General features: G+C 40.5%; 1 protein-coding gene across 1 annotated transcript in view; it reads left to right on the top strand.

The window, feature by feature from the left end:
• The window catches only part of LOC122334166 (cilia- and flagella-associated protein 74-like), a gene marked incomplete at its 5' end in the record, with an annotated part of 78,322 nt that overhangs the window by 16,860 nt on the left and 33,673 nt on the right, over positions 1–27,789 (top strand). The window contains 3 exon segments of the mRNA XM_043232018.1: positions 7,236–7,323; positions 18,858–19,031; positions 19,372–19,505. Coding sequence (XP_043087953.1) covers positions 7,236–7,323; positions 18,858–19,031; positions 19,372–19,505 — 396 coding nt within the window.

Consider the following 27,789-nt stretch of genomic DNA (forward strand, 5'->3'; position numbering starts at 1 on the left):
TGCTGTTAGAAAGCATATGCTCTTTTTGTCTGTGAGTTCTGTAACAGATCTTGTTTGAATCACGCACACTGAAGACCGCAGTTTCCCAAGTGCTGCTGATAATGTCTATTGAAACAATTAAAAAGGTCATATGATGCAATTTAAAATTGTAAAAATTTAAAGTTGTATTTACAACACTGTTCCAGAATAGTCCAACCCAAATATTAGAGTGTGCAAAACAAACACTGCCTTTGCTATAAAGTGGGGCAATTCCAACATTGCAAGGACAGTCTGACACCTGTAAGTAAGTTATGTTTTCTTATAAAAAAAAAAAAAGAACCTGCTACTTACTATTCAAGCACAAGTTTTGACCAATGAAGGGTAGTGCTTGTCGCAGAAAAAGACAGTACTAAGTCATTATAATCAGTAAATATGTCCGCATTGGATGCAACGAATGCCTCATTTTAATGGCTTTTATAGTATTTGTGTTATAGCGCTGGGACACAGAATCATGTTATGGTAAGGGGCGTAACATTTCCAACAGACACTTGAAGTATTCGGCCAATCACAATGCACTGGATAGATGACCAATCAGAGCACACCTCGCATACCTTTTAGAATGATGAGTTTTGTACAAATCGACAGGAAGGCAGGGCTTAGAGGGGAAACAGTAATGTACAGTGTGTGGAAAATAATTTTTTCAACCTTAAACTGCATAAACATTTGCATTACACCAAATACATATTTTTCTCTGCAACAGGCTCCTGTCTGCTGAGAGGTTGTGTGTTTGTAGCTCCGTGTAGCTTCGCTCTTTGTTTATCACTCCCTGTTGTTGAAAGCAATAAAATATAACTAAATTCCCTTCATATTTCTGATACTATCAAACTAATCTGAATAATTTGACTGTTGATCGTTTGCTTTTAATCTAAAACTGTGTAATGCAGCCGTTCGTTTTCTTTTTCTGCTCGGTTTTATTTCTCCCTAGCGCTCATTCACTTTGTTTGTTCATTAAACAACAGTGCTAAGTGATTCATCTGTTACTCACTGTGAGTAAATGGTATTGCCTGTATAGTTTCTCTCTCTCTGTCAGTGAAAGGGATTTACATGTGATAAATGCAAGGTAATAGCTATGCAGACAGAGAAGGTTTTAGAATTAGTCAGGTTTCATATGGTCATGAAAAACCTGGAAAAGTTTTGGAATCAACACAGAAAATTTAGGAAAAATCATGGAAATCTATTTCACAAATGACATATTCACAACTCCACTTTAAAAGAGTATAATTATCAAATCTAGTCTGATTTGTGTTGTGTATTTCTGGTGATGAAATACACAACACACTGCTGGCTCTCATTGACTGGATGTCTAAGTGGTGCCTACAGAATAACATAGACAGAATGTTTCATAGACAATTGGATGGGTTTTTGGGGCTGACCTGAGCTGTTGAATATCCCTCCTGGGGTGCTGCCGCTCTTCTCTCTAGAAATATGGCACATAGTCTTAGAGCTTGTACTTGACTAACTAGGGCCCAGGTCAGGAAGCAGACAGACTGGCTAAACTGACCGTCTGCTAGCCCCCTCACATCACAGAAAATCTTGGACCCCTGATTCACTCTGCTTAGTGGTTAAACAATGTCACTCCCCATCATACCGGTATAAAGAGGCGACAGGTGCAACCAATAAACAAATTTGCTGAGGAGCCGAGAACCGAGTCCCAGGGAACACAATATCTCCATTCCTTTTACATACATAACCAAGATATTCCCTGTCTTTTCGTCACTAGATTGCTGTCAAACAGCACACCTAGGTTCCTAACTGATGAAGAAGAGTTAACAGACAGTGTTCTAGGTTATTTCATGTGGGGTTTTTAGGTCCAATAATTAGCACCTACATTTTTTTCTGAATTTAGCATTAAGAAGTTACTCATCATCCAGTTTTTTGTTGTCTGAGTCCTTCATCTCAGCTAGGTTGAGCCATATATGGCACTCTTGGGCCACCAAAGTGGACATCTTCTTCCTATGACCTTCGTCGGTCATCGTGCTCAACTGCATCAACCCTGGGTCGGAGCCAGCCTCATGCAGCTCATTCAGTGGGCTTGGTGGACCTGCAGGACAGAGGCACTATAGTGTTACTAAAGTATTTTTTTGTTATTTAAAAAGATGTGTTAGTAGAAAATGTGCCTCTAGCCGGGTCAACAGCGCGCATTGACTTTGCTTATTACACACAGGGATGTGATTTGTTGTGTAAGCTACATACATTTAAAAATGTAATGGACAGTCATTGCCTGTATCAGAATTATTTGCAGTTTAGCCTGTTGCTACTGACAAATTAAATTGGCTAATTAATTAAACAATCATGCCAATACACAAACACATATATAAATATAAACTAATTCATCAGACGGAGCTATCTGAAAGCCTGCATCCAACGCAGGCGGCTAAAAGATTGGCCATTTAACACGTAATTTCAGCAAAATATTTTCTAACTCCTTAGTGTATTTAACAAGTCAGTGTTCTGTCACGTAAATAGCAATCCACCATGGCGCGAGTGCAACTTGCTCTTAAAGGGAATAGGAGATGAGACTCTGATTGGTTTATTGCATGTTAAGCCTCAAAAACACCCATTAGTTATTAGGAGAATAGGGACAACACATTTTGACAATGTGCCCAGCCAAATGGACCATTTTCCTGTCGTTAAAATGGCAAAAGTGAGCCCATCTCTTTTCAACAGGTCAGGTCTGCCCCAAAAACTCTTCCAACTGTCAGTAAAACCTATGTTATTCTGCAGGCACCACATAGACATCCAGCCATTGAGACCCAGCAGTCTGCTGTGTATTTCATCACCCCGGTAACCAGGGAGGGGACCAGAGCATATTACAATGTCTGACATGGTACTTGCGAGTTCACAGACCTCTTTCGAACATCATTAGTGCTTTTACATTTAGCATTAGCTAGCACTTTTAAATTTGACAAGATGTGAGGTACTTTGGCTACCCGGTAAACATTGGACTATTGTGGCTTCTGTCTCTATTTCAAGTTCTGTACAATAGAGTCGCCAAATGCTAGAGCACTTTCATCAGGTTTCTCAGTGGGAAGAACCTGTTTGATGTTCTGATCGGAATGGAAGAGCGGTGTTTTGACCCATGACTACTGCACCTCACAGTCACCCAGTTGCCCTGCTCTAATGCCAGAACCGAACAATGTACATGATTCACTTACCCCTCAATCTTTTATTGGTCGGATGAAATATGCAGATTTTTTGAGCTGTATGCCAAAATCATCAATATTAAAACAAAAAGGCTTGAACTACTTCAGTTGTGTGTAATGAATCTACAATATATGAAAGTCTAATGTTTATCAGTACATTACAGAAAATAATGAACTTTATCACAATATGCAATTTTTTTGAGAAGGCCCTGTATATTTGATTGCTTTTTAACACCAGAGTGGTAAACAGAAGAGCAAAGCTACACAGAGCTACAAACACACAAGCTCTCAGCAGGTAGGAGCAAACCATCTCACAGGACACCCTTAGTGACCTAGTGGCAGTCTGACAGCTGGAAGTTCTAACTGAGTTGGTTTCTCGGCTTTAGACGTTCAGCAGAGTTGAGTATGCACAGAGGGTTGGATCAAGATCTTTCTAGCAGGATACTGGAGTGAGTCTCAGTGATTCACGTTGCCTGAGGGTGCTTGGCAGTTTCAGCAGCACGTTTTGTGGGTTGTTTTGGTGACGAGATGTAGTGCAAGTTCATTGTGTTTGAGTGGTTTTAAGCAGCTGATTTGGAGTCAACCCAAGGTGCTCCTCCAATCAATAGGTGCTTCAGGGCACTTCAGATCTTCTTTTGTGCATAAAACACCCTACATTAACACAGGGGTCCAGTCCCATGTGGGGAAAGCATCTCTGCAAGTTCTATAAACCTTTCCAACCTTTCCTACCACTCATATAGTAACCACTCATAGATTGAGCACTCATTCACGCCATGAAATGGCAAATGTCATAAGCTTTCCTCCAACACCAGATTTAAATATCTCGTTACACGCATTATCTATCAAAAGGTTATGCATAGATTTCAGAAAGCTTTCATAAACACATCAAACATACAGGAGGCCTGTAGAAAAAATATGTATAAACCTACATATATTTTCTCTAATAGCAATGGGACATTTGATTGCACGCTTGTGTGGTATGTAAAAACAAAAAAACAGAGACCACTCAAGGTCCCAGAAGGTCAGAAAGGTTTCCACTGGGTAGGTCAGGGGAGCCTCCCAATGTCTGATCCAGTTTGGAAATCACATGCTTGTGTTTATTTGATTTAGCTATTTATGCTAATCCAGGATAAAGGTGCATTGCACATCTGGTCTGTTAATGGTTCTGTGTTCAGTGCTGATTGAGACAAAGACCAGGAGGCTATCCATATGCTCGGTCGTCATAGGATGGTTCACGAACAGCTTAGGAAGAAGGAGCTTGAGATTCCTCAGAAATAGGATTCTTCTGCAGATTGTGTTTGTTCACTAAGGTCCTACAGTGCTTTATAAATAAAGGTTGATTGAACATCATAATGACCCCTTTAAAAATCACAACAAAACTTTGTTTCATAAGTTAGTTTCCCTTTAGAAACAAATTAGACTCAAATTCTTTAATAAGTATAATACACATTTTTGTGCAGCGATTAACCACTTTCGCATTTAACCACACTTTAAATCATCACAGTCAATTAATCATGAAGGTTGATTTAACCGAAACTTGCAGCTTGTGCAGAATGAAAGCAAAGTTACACTAGCTGTGCACCAGCTTAAAATAACATGCTTAGAGACACAGACCACCATTTCCACCAGAGAAATGTCTAGCTGTATACTGAACAATTTTAATGTATGACATGAAGGCAAGAACCACCTGAAGAGAAGCTACGACTCTCCCTCTTCAGAGATGAAAATGCTGTAAGATCACATTTACTTAACTTAATTCTACCTGTGTACCTTAAGTCTACCTGTGTCTCTTCAGGAGGCTTTTATTACTAAAAGTAGTGGGGAAGCTTTCTCAAGAGGTTTGTGTACTCCTGAATGTTTGTATACATGAGCAGCGCAATCTTCAACTCCAGAATGTCAACTCCATCCTCCTTTTACTTTTGGCCACCAGCTCAGGACACCTTAAAGAAGAATTATAGAGGATTGTTAAGTAAATAAAGATAAAATAAAAATGTAAATTTTCTGAATGTCACACCATGTCTTCCCTCACCTAATGATCCTCCCACCTGGTCCCGCTCACAATCACCAGAATGATAATCACCTGCACCTGCAGCCACTTCCTGTCACCCCATATAACCCACACCATATAACTCTGCTCTTCTTTTAATAAAACTTATTTTATTATTATAAAAAATTATAAAACATATTTTATGTGCACAGTACATTCTGCATCAATGGTTGCACTCTGTGAGCTACTGGAGCTTTTTACTGCAACAAAACCGTTGAAAAATCAAATTCTGATAAGATACCATATTGTGTCATTTTTGGTTGTAATTTGTAGTAAAAGAGCAACCAGAGAACCAATGTATGACTTTCCTAGCTATCTTTCTAGCGATAAGAGTTGGGAGACAAATAAAACATCCTAAAGACTTGTTTTTTTCCCTCTCTGAAGCCTTTGACTCTTTTGGTAGACCATAGCTGTGCCTCCCGTTACAACGTAAACAGCCAACATAGCCAAGCTTATTATTACAGAGGCTGCTGGAGTTAAAACGTTCTGAAACTATTAAAGTCAAGTACATAAAATACACAAAATATACATTAGCTATACTACATAGAATGCAATTTGAGCAATAGGCCAAAGTCTCTGAAGATATTATTCCACAAGCTCCTTGTGGTTAACCTTATTCCAGCTACCTCTGTATTGTTTGCTGCCTCTCTGGACCAGAAAGTCACTCTACTTTTGCCTCTCTGGCTTGAAGATGCGGGACATGATACATTTGTTGTTATCTAGCCAGAAATGTTAATGTCTCTTTCCTTACAGGCTGGAGACTCAAAACAAGGAATGACTACTGAATGAGTACTTTTATCCCATTCCAGTAATGAGGATATTGTACTTTGGCATTTTTCCCTTTCACTGCTGTGACTGGCTGTTGACATCAGAGGTGGCACACACAGTGTGGCCCACTACCAGCATACCTTTGGCAACATTCTAAAGGCTTAGAGTCCAAACATGATGGAGAGGAAAAAAAAACTGGCCTAAACAATTAGAATATGGTTAAAGATGGGTGAAGTGCATGCAACCGCCAATAAAATACAAAGTCCTCTAGTCCTCTCCTTTCTGCACTTGTAGAATTAAATATCTGCTTCCACTAATCATCCTTATTGATTTATTCTGGCTAATTGGCAGTTCCAAATATTTTAAAGTAATGCTAGATAGGGTGCTAACCTATTTAAGCTCTTCACTTTCTGTGTCTAATTCACTAGACCCCTCTCCTTCGCAGGATTGAATGTATTAAAGTACAAAATATAATATAAAAAACGATCATTTTTACTATTAATATATGTGCACTTTTTCATTTTAACCATTTACATTTACTACGAACTTTTATTAGAGTATGCATATTTTACTCAAGTACACAGTGTCTGTGGCAGTAGTTCAGCTCAAGGCAGCTTAAAATAGCTTTTTAGAGCATAGGGTGTATTCACAGGCAGGATCCAATCAGATTCTTGTTAGCAGTGTTTGTTCCATGGACAGATGGGCTGGGTGGCGTCCCGCAAAGCTGTTCCACAATGCTGTGCCAAGCCAATTCAAGAGTGCCACTCCAACTGATTCCATTAACTCACAAGAAGCAGTTCCTGAAAGGCTATGATAAAACACTTAAAGGAACAGCTCAGCCAAAAATGAACACTGTATATTCACGCTTGTATTTCTCTGTTTAACAACTCCAGGGATAATGAATTATTACTATTTTGTTCTGTTTTGTTTCGTAATGATGTTTTGAAATAATATGCCGTAGAATGAAGTGTTTTGAATATCTAAAATAGGAAATGCATTTTAATGCAATAAAAAAAGAAAATATCTAAAGTAGCTGAATGTTTTGTGTGAGGGGCAGGCTTATCAGATCTTAATAAAAATGCATTGAAAAAAGATGACAAACTTATTTCTCAACCATAATGCAGTTGAGAAATATAAAAGTGCAAATACAGTATGCACTTTTCATAAATACTGATAACTTATTTAAGATTTCAAGGAGATCATGACGGAACATTTTTTTCAACTTCTTCTCTTTACAGACAGAGCTTGTATGCAGATGCAGCACGTTTCTTCAATAAAGACACAGGAGTTCTAGAGGTTCCTCTGACTGTACAAATAGCTGACCAGGTAGGAAGTCTCATTCTCAAAGTAAAGCTATTTTCAGATCTGCCCATTTTTACATCTAGTGGCTCATTGCCAGTCATTATTTGTCATGCTTGTATTTTCATGAAGGTTGAATGCAAATGTAACACATGTATACTGCTTTTATATAAAACAAAATATGTCTCTGTCTTTGCATAAATCACTGCCATGATGCAAAGGTATAATATGTGGTTACTAGATACATATTACATGTTTTTAGATAATGAAATCTCTCATTTTCTGTAATCAATCAAACAAATAATTCTATAGATAAATATATATTTAAAAAATCTCATGCCAGATGTACATGGGGCCTGTGATATTTTGGTTTCTATATATAGCTCAGTATTACAGAAACTTCCTATCTCAATTATGAAGTTCCATTTCCTCAATAAAATGACCATGTTCACTAAACATAGGATAGAATTCTGTGTTGAAATGTTTCTGTAATACCCTCAGGTCCATTGCAGGTTTGTGGGATTGTTTTTTTTACCAATTTTATCAGCTGTTTGCAATGCAAAGCAACATGCTCAAAGGAATGCATTACTTGTACTTGCATACACCACTTTTGCCATAATCCTCAGAAGTGGACACTGGTTTTTATCCCTCTATCTCAGCATGCTAAAGAAGAAAGAAATCTCATCCTTTTTCTCAGTCAGACTCTTCATTCACGCCAGGACTCTTACTGATCCCAATCCTGTGCTGGACCAGAGTGCTGGCACATAACCAGATTCTTCTTGCCTCCCAGCAGCCTCACCTCAGTATCAAATGCTTCAAATAACATTAGTTATATCTGTAACCAGTGGTGTATAAAGCAGCTGAAAGTAAAAGTACTTATTAAACCAAAAAATGACTTAGGTAGATGTTGAAATCGCAGTTTAGAATAGTACTTAAGTACAAGTCTTAAAGTATGTGATATTTATTGTTACTCCACAAGTAAATAAAAATATATATTGTCACACAATAACGTGAAAGTGGCAGGTGTTATCCTGGTCCTGTAAATATGAGACAGTGGGCGGGAAAAAGTGGGTGGGGAGTGACAGCTGGAGCTGGAAGGGGGCAGCTAAAGTCCAAGGCTCACCTTCTGGAAGGCCTCTTCTGCTGCTGGTGTCCACTGCACTTTCTCCGGCTGCCCTTTTCTGGTCAGGTCTGTCAGGGTGCCAGCTAAAGACAAGTTAGAGACGAAGCAACAACAGTACCCCACCAACCCTAAAAAAGGCTTGTACCTGGGCCTGGGTCAGGGGCCGAGGCAGGCCTCCACCTCCTTCTCTTGTGGCCGAATGAGACCCCTTCCCACCTGGAAACCCAGGTACTGTTTTGTCTTCAAAAATGTAATCAAGTAAAAGTACAAGTAGTCAGTTCAAATTGTACTTGAATAAACTAAAATTCCACAAAAAAAAAAAATCCTCAAGTACAGTGATTCTGACATCCCTGCATTCTCCACCAGTGTCACGGTGTAAAAAATCTTACATCAAAGGATAGCTCAAAATAAATCCCTTGGTGGCTGGATTTATTTACAATAACGTGATAGTGACAATTCAAACAGGTGCTCGGTGCCGTGGGTGCTCTCTCTTCCTCTTGTTCAGTGCAGTGTATCCGTGCTGTGCTCTTGTGGGTTGATCGCTGCTGTCTGGGGAAAAATAAGAGGGTTGCATTAGTGTGCAGTATCATGGAGAAATGTCTCACTCGTGGCTCATGCGACTTATGTAGCTGGCCCTTGATGAGCAGCAGGTATGGCCGATCAGCCTGTGATGACTATGTTTTCTTCCATTTTGTATTTTTGGGTAAGTATAGTACTAAGCTGTACTAAGTGTCTTTTATTCCAATGTAAGAACATTTCTGGAATCTGTACCTGAAATAGCATTTAGTTGTATTTGCACAGTTTATGTATCTCAGAGAGATACTACTACATAAAGTGGACTACCGCTAATGCTCCTTTGAGTGTAAGCCTCAAGTACCATGCTGGATTGCTTCATGTGGAGGAAAAAGAATTACTGGTTCAAGAGGGTTCCACCGCGGATGTCGTCTTGTGGTGCCCATGGTTCCAGCCTTCCAGCCCCATTCTATTCCTCTGGTCTGGGGAACTGTTGGATGTGCCAGCTGTCAACCACAGGTTCTGGGAGAGCAAGAGGGTCTGGGACATGCTCATCACCATCTGCAGTGAGCTGTGCGCAATCAATTTATTTAAATGGACACTTTAAATATAAAGACAGGTAAAATCATACAAAACACATCACATCACCAATTTAATACAATTGTTTTCATAAAATAGTTATACAGTGACCACCAATCATATACAACATTGATATCTCTCGACGACCCAACAATCGGGAGGAAAAGCAAAACCCCCAAAACCAAAATTCAATATAAATGAACCCCACCCACAATGAGAAAATAAAAACTAAAAATATCCCCACTCCAAACAGATAACCAAACACACACCGCAAACCAAAAACAAAAGCAAACCCTCCCCAGAGATGAGCGTCCTTGTTGTCTATAAGGAAATTGACAAGGTCAGATAACAATTATTACTCACAATTCAACCAACAAAATAAACACAATACAAAAGAAAACAAAGAAGAAAAGGAAAAAAGAAAAGACTAAATCATCTTAACTCCACACTCTCGTAATCACATAAATAATTAGTCCCTGTACAACACGCACTCACACTCGCACGCACACTGAAACAAAACGTCTTCTAGAACGCGAACTATGTCGCGTACAGCAGCGCCGTCAGGCCCACCTCACAGCAGCAAAACAGCAGCGAGCAACTTTCTATAAAATAATTATTCAATAGTTATTAAACACACACGCTAACGTATTAAAATGGCTTTTTAATTAACAACCAATTTAAAAGATATAAGCACTTACCGGCAGCACAGCTAACGGACTCGCAATCTGGATAGTGAATAATCCACCACTCCTACCCAGCTTGAACTAAAAGAAGCGGCACTATTAGTAATTGCCCTCACTTGAAACAATGCGACGTTATAGGTCAATACGCTAACGCGTACCCAAAACTGCGTTGCTGATGCGGTCGCACATCCCCAGGCCCACGCTCAGAAATAGTTACTGCGTTTGCTACGGCTCATAGACTCAATGCTTAACGCACATAAGGTTTTTTCTTTTTACCATGCACTCACACACGGCCCATATCCCATGCCAGAGGAAAACGGAAGTAAAGGGGAATCTTCACGCTTCTTAAAGGGCCATGAACATCACTTCCGCCAAACAACACCCGCCCCCCATGAAACGAAAAACTCCTTCAAGACGACTACCCCGTTACATTTACCCCTGGCTTTTCTATCATCGTCCCGATGATACAGTTTATAACCATGGGCGAAAAGGGCAATTTTGGTTCTGACTAGATTGAAGTGAAGCATTAACCAGCTCTCTATCCAGATGTACACTCTGAACTATTGCTGCAGCTCTCGGCAAATGATAAGGGTTTGAATGTTTCCCAGCAGTTGTTCTAGTGGTTTGACGCCTACCCTCCCCCCTTATTGAAGTCGGGGGATTATCCACTGACATTGGGCCTTCACACCCCACCCCGACAGGACTTCCCCCTGAACTTTCAAACTCCTGTAACGAATCTACTTCCGCTGCACCTGTAACCAAAGGGGAATCCCCCACCAGGGCTATCTCCAGGTCATCCACATCCATGGCCCTTGGGGAAGCTAGCTGCTCGTTCATGTCATCATCCAGTACCCCTAACCCTGGATCAACCATCTGGCCAGAGAATTCGCTGTATGGTACCATCTTTAAATGGGACCCATGCACCCGTTTTACACAAGAAGGATTGTCAGCCTGCTCTATAATGTATACGCCACCATCACCTCTTGGAGTTCTAACTACTTTGTAAACAGTGCTGGACCAATGATTTTGTATTTTATGACGGCCACGAATGCCATAATCACGCAAATACACTTCTTGCCCTTCTTGCAAGGCAAGTTCCTTTCCTACCCGTTCATGGCGCTCCTTACGGAGCTGTGCAGCCCTACCTAGCCTAGCCCTTACTCTAGTATAAACTACTTCAAGTGTATCTCTATGTTCACTCACCCAGTCTTTCATTTGTCCACTGGCCGTTGCAGTAAGCAGAAAGTCCACCGGAAGTCTGGGAACCTGCCCAAACATCAAAAAATATGGAGCCTCACCAGTGGTCTGGTGCGGAGTTGTATTATATGCAAAACATACCTGTGCAATATGACAGGTCCATGATCTTTTCTGCTCCAAGGACAACGTACGCAGTAAGTCATGAAGAGTTCGATTAAAGCGCTCGCACTGCCCATTTCCCTGAGGGTGATATGGGACAGTGCGAGTCTTCAGGACACCATACATCTGACAGAGCTGGGAAACCACAGCACCCTCAAAACTCCGACCTTGATCTGAATGAATTTGCGACGGTACACCAAATCTATAAAACCACTCATAGATCAAGACATTAGCTACCGTGGTCGCCTTCTGATCCCTTGTGGGCACGGCCTGAGTGTATTTTGAAAATACATCAGTCATCACTAGGACATGTTCTCGACCATCACTAGCCCGCTCTAATGTGGTAAAATCAATCGCCAAGATTTGGTTTGGTCTAAATGCCAACAAATGGCCCATAGGAGCACGGGTCGGCGGCCGATTCGATTTCGCAACAGCACACTGACTACAGTCTTGACATCTCTTCCGAACATCAGCCTCCATCCCAGGCCAATAACATCGACTGCGTATAAGCTCATAGGTACGTTCCCTGCCTTGGTGACCATGAAGGTCATGCAACTGCTGAAAAACCTCTCCTGCAAAACCCCAGGCAACACCAACTGATCCACATCTTCCCCATCAGGTAGTTTAATTTGACGATATAATAACCCACCTCTCTCAATCAACCGGCTCCACTGACGAAGCAATTCCAAACTCCTTTTAGACATAGCCTGACGCTGTTCCTTAGTTGGATACACTTTGGAGGAAAAACAATCAAGCACTGAACCAATAACTGGATCCTGCTCCTGTGCCTGTCGTAAATCTACCTTTGAAGTGGTAGGAAGAGCAGAAATGATGTTCTGGGCAACCCCATTGGCCTCTCCTGTCCAACAATTCAACCAACATTGCAGGCAGAGCAGTACCACTATCTTGCGGTGGAGAAGGAACCACTGTGTACTGCCTAGACAGAGCATCCGCATTACCGCTAGCACGGCCGGGCGATATCGAATGTCAAAATCAAATGCTGCCAACTGGGAAGCCCAGCGCTGCTCTACAGCACCAAGCCTGGCAGTCTTCAAATAGCTCAAGGGGTTGTTATCTGTGTACACCACACACTTCTGTCCCAAAAGATAGTCCCTAAACTTTTCAGTTAGAGCCCATTTCAAAGCTAATAACTCCAATTTCATGGAGCTATAATTTTGCATATTTCTTTCTGTGGGTCGAAGCCCCCGGCTAGCATATGCCACTGGCCTCAGCCTGCCATCCTTCTCTTGACTAAGCACAGCCCCTAGTCCGGCATGGCTAGCATCGATTTCCACTACAAATGGGAGAGAAAATCTGCGTGACGTCAATACAGGAGCAGTCACCAAACGGCGTTTCAAATCTTGAAACCCTTGCTCACACTCCTCCGTCCAACAGCTCTCAATCGACTTCCCAGAACCCCTTTTCTTCTTTGTCCCTACTAAGTCTGCAACAAGACGATGCAATGGTGCGGCTAGTCGTGCAAATCCTTCTACAAAACGTCTATAATAACTAGTAAATCCCAAGAAAGACCGCAGTTCTGCCACATTGGTTGGACGCTTCCACTCTGCCACCACACTGATCTTGGCTGGGTCAGTAGACACCCCCTCCTTAGACACTACATGCCCCAAGTAGCTTACTTCTTGTCGAAAAAAACAACATTTTTCTAATTTTGCCTTCAGCCCCTCCTGTTGCAATCGGACAAAACCATTTCCAGCCTCTCCAAATGTTGTGCAATGGTGGACGAAAAAGATGATAATATCATCTAAATAGAGCAACAACGTCTGAAACCTTTGATCCCCAAACATGCGCTCCATAAGGCGTTGAAATGTACTAGGGCATTGCACAACCCAAAGGGCATTCGATTAAACTCAAATAACCCAAAGGGTGTGCAGAACGCGGTCTTACATTTATCTCCCTCTGCCACCGAACCTGATTGTAGCCACTGGCAAGATCCAAAGTGGAAAACCACTGGGCTCCACACATAGCATCCAGTGACTCCTCAATCCGGGCAGGGGAAACGCGTCCTTCCGTGTCTTACCATTCAACTGCCTATAATCAACACAAAGACGAATCTGCCCATCTTTCTTTTCACAACTACAATTGGAGAGGCGTACGGACTAGAGCTCTCCTTACCACTTGATTCTGCAACAGTTGGTGAATATGCTCTTTAACTGCCTCATAATCGGAAGGGGGTAATCGTCGATACCTCTGCCGTATTGGATCACTATCAAGCAGGGGGATCTCATGAGTAATGAGATCTGTACAGCCCAAGTCACCCTCATGAGCTGAAAAAATAGATCTATATTTACGCAACAGGGACTTCACCTGAGCCTGTTTGTCCAAAGTCAGCTGAGGCAGATCCATAGTATGAATTGCCTCCTCCACTCTATCCCCTTTCTCTGTCTGCAATGCAACAGTGGCTTGAATATATATCTGTTGCCCTGATGGTGCCATGACAACATCCTGCCGAGGAACAGTCTGGACCGTACACAATGTCCCCACCACAACATGTGGCTGAAGCAGGAAATCTTTTTCCCCCACATTAACTATGGGTACATAGGCCACCCCTCTAACAAGTGGTACCAGAGATACAGAGGCCAGAAGACCAGCTGGAAGCGAATTCTCCCCAGAGGCTCAAACAGCAACACAGGTGGGGGCCTGTTGGTAAGGAGAAAGTAACCGCACAAAACGCAATGAATCTGCCGGGATTCGCACGGTTTCTCGACCCCAATCCTAGCTAACCGCTCAGTCGTCTCATAAACGCCAGTTTCTGTCTTCTTACAATACTGCAAGGCAGAATACCATGCAGGAGTCTCCCGCACTGTGGGAAGATCAAAGAGACTGGGCCCATGTTGACTAAACAACTCCCTAAAACACTCCTGGATGACGTTCATACCTAGCAACCCAGGAAACCCACCCGGTAACGAAGACTGGGACAGATCTTTCACCACCAGTACTCCCTTACTCTGGATTTTCTTCCCAAGGACGACAAAATCTAACTCCAAATAACCCAAATACGGGATATCCAGGCCATTTGCAGCACGTAACTGTAGCCAACCACAACTATGCAGCTTCTCTCTACCCCAAGGCTCAAAATGTTCAAAAAGAACCCTCTGAAATAGTGGTCACCATGGACCCGGTGTCCAATAAGCAAGGAACTTCTACCCCACCCATGGTAATAGTAACAGAAGGACAATTACCTACTAACTTACAAAGGTCTTGTTTCCCCTTCAATTGAGGGGGCTGTGAGCCAGCAACTACCCCTCCTGAAGTGTGGCCCATCAATTCAGGGGGTTGGAGTTTTCCGTCGGCCTGCGGAAACTCACAGCGTCACCCCGTTGTGACACAGACCCCGGCTGCTCAGTTGACTTCCGGAGATCTAATACACAATTCCGTGCAATATGACCTGGTTGGTTACAACGTCTACAAATAATAGGGTTAACTCGTCTAGACTGGTTAAATGCATGCTGGGACTGTAACTGATGCAGGCTTTGAGTGAGTTGGTTAAGTTGCTCTTGCTGAGCTCTCAACATCCCCTTTAACTCAGCCAACTCTGCTGAATTCTCTTGACCACCAGCTGGTAAACTATGTCCTTGGACTCTATACTGAGTAGCAAGAGAGGGAACAGAGTAACTTCTCTCCCGTGTATCAGGACGAAATCCCTCATCAACCCACCTAATCGCCTCTTTCCTTACATCCAACATAGTGGACTGTGGATGAAGCCGGACATAGCGCTTAAGCTCACGGCATAGACTATTGTCAAGCACGTGTTCTACAAACTGATCTCTAAGTAAGGTAGCGGAGTTAGGAACACCACTTGGGGCACGTTGTACAACTTTCTCCATCAAAGCAAAAAGGGCATGCGAAAAGTCTTGCAAAGACTCTGCTTCCTCTTGTTTACGGGAGAAAAACTGCTCCTGAAGGGAAATATACGATTGTGCACATCCATATAACTCCCTCAACACAGAGAACACCTTTTCTGGATCCTCTCTTTCTTCCCTTGACCTAAACTTAATTTCACTTCTAGCAGACCCCCCTAAATGGTCAAGAATAAAGAGAGCTTCCTCCCTAGTTGACAAATTTCGAGCCCGTAAATTACTTTTCATCTCCTCCACCCACTCAAACACGTCCTCCTCTCCTTTTCCACTAAACATGGGACATCGTCGTTCTCTAGGAACAAGAATAATCCGCTCTGCCATAGGCCTGGGGGTATCCGACACACCAGAAGCATGAGCGCCACTTTCAGTAACGGAACTGGCACTAACAGGGAGCCTAGCTGTAGAATTAGCTTGACGCTGCAACTGCTCATTCTCAGTCTGTAGAGACTGAACCTGCCTTCGCAGCTCTTCCAACTCACCTCCATCAATAAGAAAAAAAAAACAACCGATACTCACTGGCGACCGAAAAAACTGCAAATCCCGGGAAAGCTTCCTTAATCCCTGCCCGCTGCTGCTTTGCTGCTGAAAAAAAACTCACACAAAACACTCAAATAACACCACAAACAAAACTCAAACAAAAGAAACTACTTCCAACAAACAAAATGTCCAGAAATCTAAGTGCACACACCTCTGTCTACAACACCCTGCCGACTACGCCAAATGTGACAGGGGCTAGAACCACCCACAATTCACGGGGTACACAGAGAGATTTCTCTACAACTCCAGGTCTCCTTCAGTCAAATGAAGGAATAAACAGAGGTGTGCAATCAATTTATTTAAATGGACACTTTAAATATAAAGACAGGTAAAATCATACAAAACACATCACATCACCAATTTAATACAATTGTTTTCATAAAATAGTTATACAGTGACCACCAATCATATACAACATTGATATCTCTCGACGACCCAACAATCGGGAGGAAAAGCAAAACCCCCAAAACCAAAATTCAATATAAATGAACCCCCCACCCACAATGAGAAAATAAAAACTAAAAATATCCCCACTCCAAACAGATAACCAAACACACACCGCAAAACCAAAAACAAAAGCAAACCCTCCCCAGAGATGAGCGTCCTTGTTGTCTATAAGGAAATTGACAAGGTCAGATAACAATTATTACTCACAATTCAACCAACAAAATAAACACAATACAAAAGAAAACAAAGAAGAAAAGGAAAAAAAGAAAAGACTAAATCATCTTAACTCCACACTCTCGTAATCACATAAATAATTAGTCCCTGTACAACACGCACTCACACTCGCACGCACACTGAAGCAAACGTCTTCTAGAACGCGAACTATGTCGCGTACAGCAGCGCCGTCAGGCCACCTCACAGCAGCAAAACAGCAGCGAGCAACTTTCTATAAAATAATTATTCAATAGTTATTAAACACACACGCTAACGTATTAAAATGGCTTTTTAATTAACAACCAATTTAAAAGATATAAGCACTTACCGGCAGCACAGCTAACGGACTCGCAATACGGATAGTGAATAATCCACCACTCCTACCCAGCTTGAACTAAAAGAAGCGGCACTATTAGTAATTGCCCTCACTTGAAACAATGCGACGTTATAGGTCAATACGCTAACGTACCCAAAACTGCGTTGATGCGGTCGCACATCCCCAGGCCCACGCTCAGAAATAGTTACTGCGTTTGCTACGGCTCATAGACTCAATGCTTAACGCACATAAGGTTTTTTCTTTTTACCATGCACTCACACACGGCCCATATCCCATGCCAGAGGAAAACGGAAGTAAAGGGGAATCTTCACGCTTCTTAAAGGGCCATGAACATCACTTCCGCCAAACAACACCCGCCCCCCATGAAACGAAAAACTCCTTCAAGACGACTACCCCGTTACACAGACGCTTTTTAAAAGGGCTTGTAGAAGACCGGTGATTCTTCAGCATAATTAATAATTTGTAGAGATGTGCATGATGAAAGTCCAGCCAGAATATCATTGAAGTAGTGACAAGAAGTTGTGGAGAATGCTTCATTAGGAAGGGCCTGATCTTGTCTTTGTAATGTGGTCTTTGAAAGTTAGCTGATCAAAGATTTCAGATTTCTGACAGAAAGTATTCACTATTATATTATTTATCAGCAGTAAAGTATTGGTTCCTTGGTAACAGACCTGAGAGTGTATTGGCAAACTTGATTGGTGCAATTTAAGATCTTTAATTTCCTAAAGTTGTTGATTCATTGATTAGATCACTGATGCATTTGTGTGCTTGGGGTGATAAAATGAGGAATCTACCAACACATATATGTGGCTACAACAATGTGTATTATGTTATTGTTTACATGATTGTCAAAGATACGTAGAGGTAAAGTGGGCAGCCACGCCATCATTTTCTGAATTCTTTGTTTTCGACCTCAAAAATGCTGGATTAGTGTAAACTAAAGGTATAACTGTATAACTTTGGTGTCCTGGCCATATTCCCTCCCTCGTCGATCATGGCCTCCTAATAATGGCTCTTTCTCTCTCTCCTTTCCACCTGTAGTTGGAGCCGTTGTGGCTGCCATCGCATCATCAATCAATCAATCAATCATTTTTATTTATATAGCGCTTTTAACAACACAGGTTGCATCAAAGCACTGTATCATCCAAATGGATGCTGCACATTGGTGGTTAAGGAGTACCCCCCCCTAAACACACGATTGTAAAGCGCTTTACGGCAATACACAATAAAGTACTATATAAATGTCTCATTCCTTCACTACAGAGATGTCGAGCTCCAGTTCGAATCCTGTGTAAATACGGTTCACCAAAACAGTTCAAATCTGTGTAAAAAGAAGTTGAAATGACACGATTGCATCAACAAATTGTGTTTTTATGTTAGTTTTGCATTTGTTAACACTATTGGGTAGGTTTAGGGTTGGATTTGGTGTAGGGTTTATTTCCAACATAACAGAGCATTTACTTTTTAAATACTTTTTAAATATTGAACCTGCTTTTTAGCACCACTCAGTGGACATTTCTCTTTGCAGCTGCAGTGAGACGTGCAGGAAAGGCACTTAAAAATGGTGTGGTACAAAAAGTGCACAGTGGTACACATTCGCTATGAGTATATAAAATGAGTATACAGCCATACAGTTTTACAATATATAAAAATTTGTATACCTCAAATTTAACAATATTCACATGGACCAAAAATAAAATAAGTGTTACAATAACATTAATCAATTTTCCACTTTAATTTTATGTTAATTAATAGTATTTATTAATTTTACCAACAAACCAAAGATTCGATTTGATTTGTATGAGTATGTGACATGAAAATCCATAATTGTACAGGAATGTTTAGAATGGAGACGCGACACCACTAACTAACACTGCTCACTTTGCTTTAACTAGGTGAAGCCTGTCCTGTTTATGGTCCATGCGGTTGTCACCAGCTCTGACCTGCGGTTTGACCACACTGAGGTGGACTTTGGACACTGCTCCGTTTATGAGTCTGCTCAGATTGCAGTGCTACTCACAAACTGTTCCTTATTAGCTCAGGAGTTTGGCTTTGTGGGTATTCCTAAGGTGAGCACAATACTGAGTGCACACACATTGCAAGATTCCATGCTAAACAAAGCTATCAACGTATTCTATAAAGCTGAATTTTACGCCAGTCTTTAGTGTCCAGTGAGATCTTTCTCATAGCATTCTGATACGGTTTTTTCTGTTCAAGAAACTATTATTTTATTATTATTCATAATATATAAGATTTCATATTCAATATTTTTTTAGGATTCTTCCTAGAAAGATCCAAAGTTCAGCATTAATTTGAAATAAAAAGCTTTTGTAAGATTATATACTATACTATTCAAAAGCTTGCACATATGAAAATATGAATACAAATATATATTTCTTTTTTCTTCAGTTTATTGACATCCAACCTAATGATGGTTTTGGCACTTTGCTGCCTTCACAAAGCATGGACATCTACTTGATCTTCAGTCCATCAAAGGCAGGGGAATACAACTTCACACTCACATGCAAAACAAACATTAACAGGTGAGATAAAGCAGTTTACATTAAGGTCTGGGAGTCGGCTGTATATGTAAAGCATTCTGCTGCATTATAATTTTGCATTAAAAATGTTCAGATATTATACATTCTTATAACACATCTTTAAAAAGCATAAAACTTTAATTCATTAATTTAATTCATTTAACAGACACTTATTTAAAGCAACTTGCAATTGGTCGACACATCAAGTGAATCATTGTAAAGTGGCAAACAGACACAGGAAGTGCTTATAATAACAAGTTTCAAGCATTGCTCATATAAGTACAAGCTCGACCTGGAAAGATTAAAGAAAGGAGAGATTCTTTTAGATAAAAGTACAAATAATTCAGTGAAATGAGAGCATAGAGACTGATTTCCACCGAAATGGGATTTGTATGGCTGCGAGCATGACTAAATCTTTCTGTAAACAACTTTTCTTATAAAATGGATATTAAACTAAAAAGAGTTTAATTCAAAACTATCACTTAAAAAGGTTGAACAGGTTAAAAGGTTGTCGATTCATTAAATGAGTTGTTTCCTCTAAAAAGTTGGTTAAGTCTCTCATTCATTGACATCCATTCAAATAAAACTACATCTGGTCTCCTTTCTGTTAGCATTAGCCATTATGCTTTTTTGGCTGATGGTTGTAGGCTTGCCTTCCAGTGGCTTTGGCATTGCTTTCAGTTTTTTCCCTAATGAGATTGACATAACAAAAGAACAAATTAACTGAAGACTTGGGAGCTTAGGTGAACTGGTGAACGGACTGCACAGCTAGCCAGCAGTGAATTAGGGGCATTCACACTGAATGCGTCCTTTCATCTAAAAAGTGCATTGTAGAACGCCTCCTCCGCCATGCTGCTGTCAGTAAAGTAGTTGCCAACTTGTTACTGTAAACAAAAGTTTGCAACATTTGCCCGCCTCCAAGGTCTTCTGATTGGTCCACTACTTTGAAATGAGTGGCCCTGTATGTAAAAGTTGAAATTATTTTAACTTGACATTAGCATTTACACAGACAAAAAGTTCTCTGTGAATGGCCCCTTAATGGTCTTTTGGTTTTTATAATGTGACAAGTGGTTGCGTGAATAGATTTGTGGAATTTAAATATTAACATGTAACATTCTAATTATATTCTGTTAAAGTAAACAAAATGTCTTGAAAAAGGATTCGTCATTTTCAATAACATCATGTGCATTGTTGTACCCATAGATATGTGTTGGTAGATTCCTCATTTGATCACACTAAGCACACAAACCCATCCGCGATCTAAATAATGGAATCTGCATACATACATATCTATAATTGTACCTTCACGAATGGTCAGGTGACATGCGTTTTTGGTTGTGTAGTGTAAACAGATCAATCAATCAATCATTTTTATTTATTTAGTGCTTTAAACAACACAGGTTGCATCAAAGCACTGTACAGTATAAAGTAGAAGAATACAATGACGGATGTATAATGACGAGAGTGAACAATTTGTTGTTAAATGCAGAGACGGCCTCTGTAATCAATTCAACAATAATCACTAGAAGTTAAGTGTCCCCAACCAAGCAAGCCAGAGGTGACAGCGGCAAGGAAACAAAACCCCATCCATAAAGAATGGAGAAAAAAAAACCTTGGGAGAAACCAGACTCAGTTGGGGTCAGTTCTCCTCTGACCGGACGCCCAGCACTTAACTTCCAGTTCAATTTTAAACACAGCTGTGTCAGGTAGTGTAAATGACTTAGTGTGTGTGTGTGTGTGTGATTGTGAGTGTGAGTGTGTGAGTGTGTGAGTGTGTGTGTGAGTGAGTGAGTGAGTGAGTGAGTGAGTGAGTGAGTGTCTGTGTGTGTGTGTGTGTGTGTGTGTGTGTGTGTGTGTGTGTGTGTGTGTGTGTGTGTGTGTGTGTGTGTGTGCGCATCAGGATCTGGTGATCGGTCCACGGGGCGCATCTAGGTGTTCTGGTCTCTGATGAACATAATCTCTGGGTGCTGATCCACCATCTAGTCTGGATACAAACTGTGAAACAGATTAATAAAGAAACAAGACTAATATTTGCTTAGATGCCATTCTTTTTAATATGTCACAAGTACATCGTATTTTAGGAGTAGTGTTCCCGGTTCCAGCAAATCTAAGTAATGCAGCCTAAAAATCCTTTAAAGGATCTGAATAATAAAAAATGTGTTGGTGTGTTATGTGTAGGCTAAATTAAAAAGATGTGTCTTTAATCTAGATTTAAACTGGCAGAGTGTGTCTGCCTCCAGAACAGAGTTAGGGAGATTGTTCCAGAGTTTAGGTGCTAGATAGGAAAAGGATCTGCCGCCCGCAGTTGATTTTGATATTCTAGGTATTATCAAATGGCCAGAGTTTTGAGAACGCAGCGGACGTGCAGGACTATAATGTGATAAGAGCTCGCTCAAATATTAAGGAGATAAACCATTCAGGGCTTTATAGGTAATTAATAAGATTCTAAAATCAGGAGTCAGTGCAGTGTTGACAGAACCGGGCTAATATGATCATACTTCCTAGTTCTAGTAAGGACTCTGGCTGCTGTGTTTTGGACTACATGAAGTTTGTTTATCAAGCGTGCAGAACAACCACCCAATAAAGCATTACAATAATCTAACCTTGAGGTCATAAACGCATGAATTAATATTTCGGCATTAGACGTTGAAAGCATAGGTCGAAATTTAGATATATTTTTAAGATGGAAAAACGCAGTTTTACAGATGCTAGAAACATGATTTTCGAAGGAAAGGTTGCTGTCAAACAGCACACCTAGGTTCCTAACTGATGATGAAAAATTAACAGAGCAAACATCAAGTGATAGGCTGTGTTCTAGATTATTATATGTGGGATTTTTAGGTCCAGTTATTAGCACCTCTGTTTTTTCAGAATTTAGCATTAGGAAGTTACTCATCATCCAGTTTTTATATCGACTATGTATTCTGTTAGATTCTCAATTTGGTGTGTATCACCAGGCTGCGCTGAAATATAGAGCTGAGTATCATCAGCATAGCAGTGAAAGCTAACACCATGACTCCTGATAATATCTCCCAGAGGTAACATGTAAAGGTTGAAAAGTAACGGTCCTAGCATTGAGCCTTGAGGAACTCCATATTTCACTTTTGATCGATATGATACCTCCTCATTTAATGCCACTGATAGCGGTCAGATAGATATGATTTAAACCATGCTAAGGTGCTTCCTCTAATGCCAACATAGTTTTCTAGTCTATCCAAGAGAATGTTGTGATCGATAGTATCGAATGCTGCGCTAAGATCTAATAGCACTAATAACGAGATAAAACCATGATCCGATGATAGAAGCAGGTCATTAGTAACTCTAGAGAGCAGTCTCAGTACTATGGTACGGTCTAAAACCTGATTGGAAATCCTCGCAGAGGATCCTCGCAGAGGATAGCACCTGTTGACATTTTATTTTTCGTAAATTTAGTTACTATATTGAATAAATACCGGGGGTCATGTATGTTTCTTCTAAAAGAGACAAAAAATAATCAGATCTTGCAATTTTTAATGCTTTTCTGTATGACAGGATACTCTCCGCCAGGCAATACGAAATGCTTTTAATTTAGTTTTTCTCCACCTGCGCTCCATTTTCTGGGCTGCTCTCTTCAGGGAGTCAGATTGTTTTCTTTCATCTTTTTTAGGTGCAAAGGAGCAACTGTATCTAAAGTGCTAGAAAAAAGAGAGTGCATAGTTTCTGTTACATCATCAAGTTTTTGCATCGTATTGGATGAGCTAAGGAATTGAGATAAGTCAGGAAGATTACTTAGAAAACTTTCTTTTGTGGTGGAAGTGATGGTTCTACCATACTTGTAATAAGGTGCAGAGTTTACAGGTTTAATTATACAGAGTTTGCACAAGACTAGATAGTGATCTGAAATGTCATCACTTTTCTGCAGGAAATAGGGCTACCCCCTAATAGTTGATTAAACCTGTGTCAACCAGAAGAGGGTTGGTCAACCAAAATTTTATTAGTCATAGAAAAAAAATCCACTGACAAAGTCGAACAGTTTGTGATGAACAGATTGTTAACAGCTAGTTTACAGTAGCACTGGACAGTGAGCAGGTCATCCAAACACTCTTATATCATTCATCGACCTATTATTATCTGAAATTTTTAAGTATTAGCAACTTTACATAGCCTATCAATCTTATATTAGCCTGAAGAAATATGCACTGTTCAAGTGTTTGTAAAGAGTAAGAGAAGCTGAGTAGCTAATTCACTGTAGGACAGATGGAAGAGCTGGTGTGCTAACTTGCTCATTAATTAGTAATTTTTGGTAATATAGGTAAGAGTAATATACCTTTCTGTCTTTCAAATCTGTAATGACTGTACGTCAGCGTACAAAAAAACTGAGCACACTGGCGGAGGCGTTAGCCCCTTCTGAGGCGAACCTTTGACTCAATCTCCCAAGTGTAGAGACAACTAATCTATAGGGTATTATACACTCAGGAGACGCTGGGTGTTCTGAATGGTCAAAAATACACAACAGCGTCGGGCTTGATGTTCTTAAAGCCTGGACGGTAGAAGAGGGGGAATGTCTGAAAAACAGTGCCCCACAAGCCTGCCTGCAGTTAAGGCTGCACAGCTAGTTGGCTGAAGTTACAAATAAAATGGCAGTATAAATTGGCAAACCCCAGGAAACTCTGTAGGGCCTTATGGAAATCAGAGGTTGGCCAATCTTGTCTGGATTCATGTCATATCAATATAAATATGTAATCCAGGTAGACATATATGAATTGGTCAACTATATCTCTCAACACTTCATTGAGAAGAGCTTGGAAAACCGCAGAGGAATTTGACAACCCAAACAGCATGACCAAATATTCAAGTGCCCCCCGGGTATTAAACAATTTTTTTCACTCATCCCCCTTCTTATGCAAACCAAATGATAGGCGTTACGTAAATCCAATTAGGTGAAGAGGGATGCCCTATTGCAACCCGTAGAAAGCTGAAGACCTCAACAGGAAAGGGTAGGTATTCTTTACCATGATGTTGTTCAAGATGGTAGACAATGCAAGGTCGCAGGGAGCAATCTTTCTTTGCAATGGAAAAAAAACTGTCCCTGCTAGAGAAGAAGGGCAAATGATCCCAGCTGCTAGAGGATCAGAAATATATTTCTCCATGGCCTCTCATTCTAGGGCAAGTGAGTATAACCTGCCTTTAGGTGGAGAAGTACCTGGAACTAGGTCTATAGCACAGTCATAGTGATAGTGTGGAGGAAGAGAAGCAGTTTACTGATTTACTGATCACCTGCTTCAGGGTATGGTACTCCTTGGGCACGTTTCACAGGTTCACCATCTCGTCCTGCAAAGAAACACAAGAGACAGGGAAACAAGTAGACACTGTGACAATTCAATTCAATTCAATTCAAGTTTATTTGTATAGCGCTTTTTACAATGGCTATTGTTCCAAAGCAGCTTCACAAAAGCAAAATATTACAAGACAAAAGCAAATCATTCCACAGACATAAGCAAGTCACCACACAACAGGATGCGTTACAATACAGCAGGATGAATTACAATGCAGAAAGTCCAAGATAGAATTAGTCCAGACAGAAGGTTGAGTTTTCCTCGACGTCATCGCAGGAAGGTCATCTCCTCACTGGGTCCACTGGAGAGGCTCGGTAACTAGATGCCTCGGGATGTACATCCCGAGGTGGAGACAAAAGGATAATTAGAGTAGCGGCCATTCATACTATTGGGAATCACAATGTACTGTAGCATAGGTTTATGTTAATCTTTACGAGTATGCTTTGCTAAAAAGATATGTCTTTAGCCTAGACTTAAACTGAGAGAGTGTGTCTGATCCCCGAACATTTGCAGGAAGGTTATTCCAGAGTTTGGGTGCCAAATGTGAAAACGCTCGACCACCTTTAGTAGACTTTGCTATACGAGGAACTACCAGGAGCCCTGAGTTTTGAGATCTTAAAGAGCGTGACGGGTTGTAGCTTGACAGAAGGCTGGTCAGATAAATGGGGGCTAAACCATTTAGAGCCTTGTAGGTCAGTAACAGTACTTTATAATCAATACGGAAATGATAAGGCTCTAATAATAAGGCTGAATCCCAAATATTATTTTATACCCCTTTCCATAACCTTACCCCTTTATCTAACCCTTCCCCTTGTCCCTTGAAACTGTGTCAAAGGGTAAGGGAGAAAATATTTGTCTACAAATTGGGACATCACTACTACAATGTCACACATTATCATAAGTTGTCTAGCTCCTATAATACACATACCTGCTGCTGGTGTACAATACCATTCAATACCAATTTCTTTAATGGCGTTTTTTAATGCACTGCTTACCGACACACAAACACACACTGGAGATCGCACAGCTCTCACATCCAGGTAAAGTTACAAAGAAACTTGTCAACACTGACACATTTTATTTAAATACAGACAATTTACAGTTTAAATACTAAATTGCTCCATTATATTTTTTCTGCAACAAGAGGATAAAATCACAGTTTCTGCAGTAAACTCACTCATTGTAAAGAAAGACACGCAACTTCTCTCTTTTTCTTTCAGACCAGCAATATTTAGCAAATGTCTCTGGTGGTATTTGCCCTGATAAAACATGGAGTTATGTTGTAGCCTTATCATGCAGTGCAGTATTTAATGGTTTAATGTTAGCAAACCAGATTTTTTACATTTCTTTGAATAACATGACCACAGTTTAAACACGATTGAATATAAAATAACTAATTATTACTTTTAATTAAAATATTGTCGATAATTCTAAAATTTATGCATTTTTTAGTTAGCTCAGAGAGCCATGTTGCCGCTTTAGTCGCGTTATGTTCAAAAATCATACCCCTTCGTTTGTAGTGTAGTCTCAAAAAATCTTTGTTTAAAGGGCTATCTGGTCCTTCCCCTTACCCCTCCAACTAAAAGAGAATCAAGACACCCCTACCCCTTCACATGAACACGCAAAATGGAGGGGTAAGCCAAAGGGGTATTTCACTGTTACTTTTTTTAGGGCAGTCAGTTTGCATGCAAGCTCAACTAATTAGATGCCTGACCCTTCAAGGCTTTAAAAAAATCAATTTTAAAACTCACAAGCAACCAATGAAGAGCAGCAAAAATTGGTGTAATGTGGTCACTTTTCTAAGTAAAAAGCCTAGCAGCAATCTTTGGAGATTTCTAATAACAGAATTAGGTGCTTTACATAACCATGTCTGGAAGAGATAAAAGCATTTTGCCAACAGTATGACTTGCTGGGAACCTCAGTCAAGGTGGTACTGAAAAAAGTACCAGGTAGGAGGTTTCATGCATTAATGAGTGCTTAGAGATAACTAATCAATGAGTGGTTGTGGTGCAAGTGCTTTGTTAAATAAATAAGTGTTAGGGAGTACCATTTCTCATCAGTCCCCCTCCAGCACAAGAGGTGTTGAGGTAAAAATGGGTTATTTTGTTTGTATATTTCTTGAGGATTTATGGGGAATGGATGGGTTAATAGAATGTAGTAGAAGGTAGAACATGTTGAGAATTAGAATCTCTGGTAATCTTAGCTGTCCTCTAGTTAGTGGAAACTGGAGTATGACATTTAGTCTGCCTTTTCCCCTATTGGTCCATGGAGTAGAAGGGCTGACAGAACATCCCTCTTTATTAAGAGCTATGATGGCTAGATAGGGAGAGAATCCAATGTTGTTTTTTGCATATCTTTCAGAAATATATAGTTTATTATGTGTGATGTAAGGCACCCTTTTTACACGCAGGCACTCCATGTGATGTCATAGGACCACTACCTGCCAATGATCATTGGTGTGTTTCCACACATGCTTCAGATGCCAAATCACACCTGCATGCATTATCGTAGTGTAAATTCTGACACAGTCTATAATTTCCTTTTAAAGGAACTGAGTTATATAGCCCTAAGATGTTTTATTTCATCATAAGATGTTTGATCTGCCTGATCACATCTATTTTTTCTTGGCACCATCAGCTGTTGCTAGGTATAGTTGTGGTTTGGTTATACTATTCAGCAGAATGTCTCTTGTATTCTCATTGGTTATGTTTATGACAGCGTTCTACATGGATATATCAGATTACTTGATTTTACTTAAAGCTGCAGTCTGTAACTTTTGGTTTGCTCTAGTGGTTAATAACAAGAACTGCATGCATCCTGCGGATTTTATCTGTTTATTTTTATAAAGACGAATCACGCAGGTACCAGGTTACTTTACAGCAGTTCCACCAGTACTAGCCTGAAAAACTTATTATAGTTGTACTGTAGTGATTCAGCATAAGCCACGGTTTGGAAAATGTATGATGTACTCG

Source organism: Puntigrus tetrazona, unplaced genomic scaffold (assembly GCF_018831695.1).
Source record: "Puntigrus tetrazona isolate hp1 unplaced genomic scaffold, ASM1883169v1 S000000494, whole genome shotgun sequence".
NCBI classification, from domain to species: Eukaryota; Metazoa; Chordata; class Actinopteri; order Cypriniformes; family Cyprinidae; genus Puntigrus; species Puntigrus tetrazona.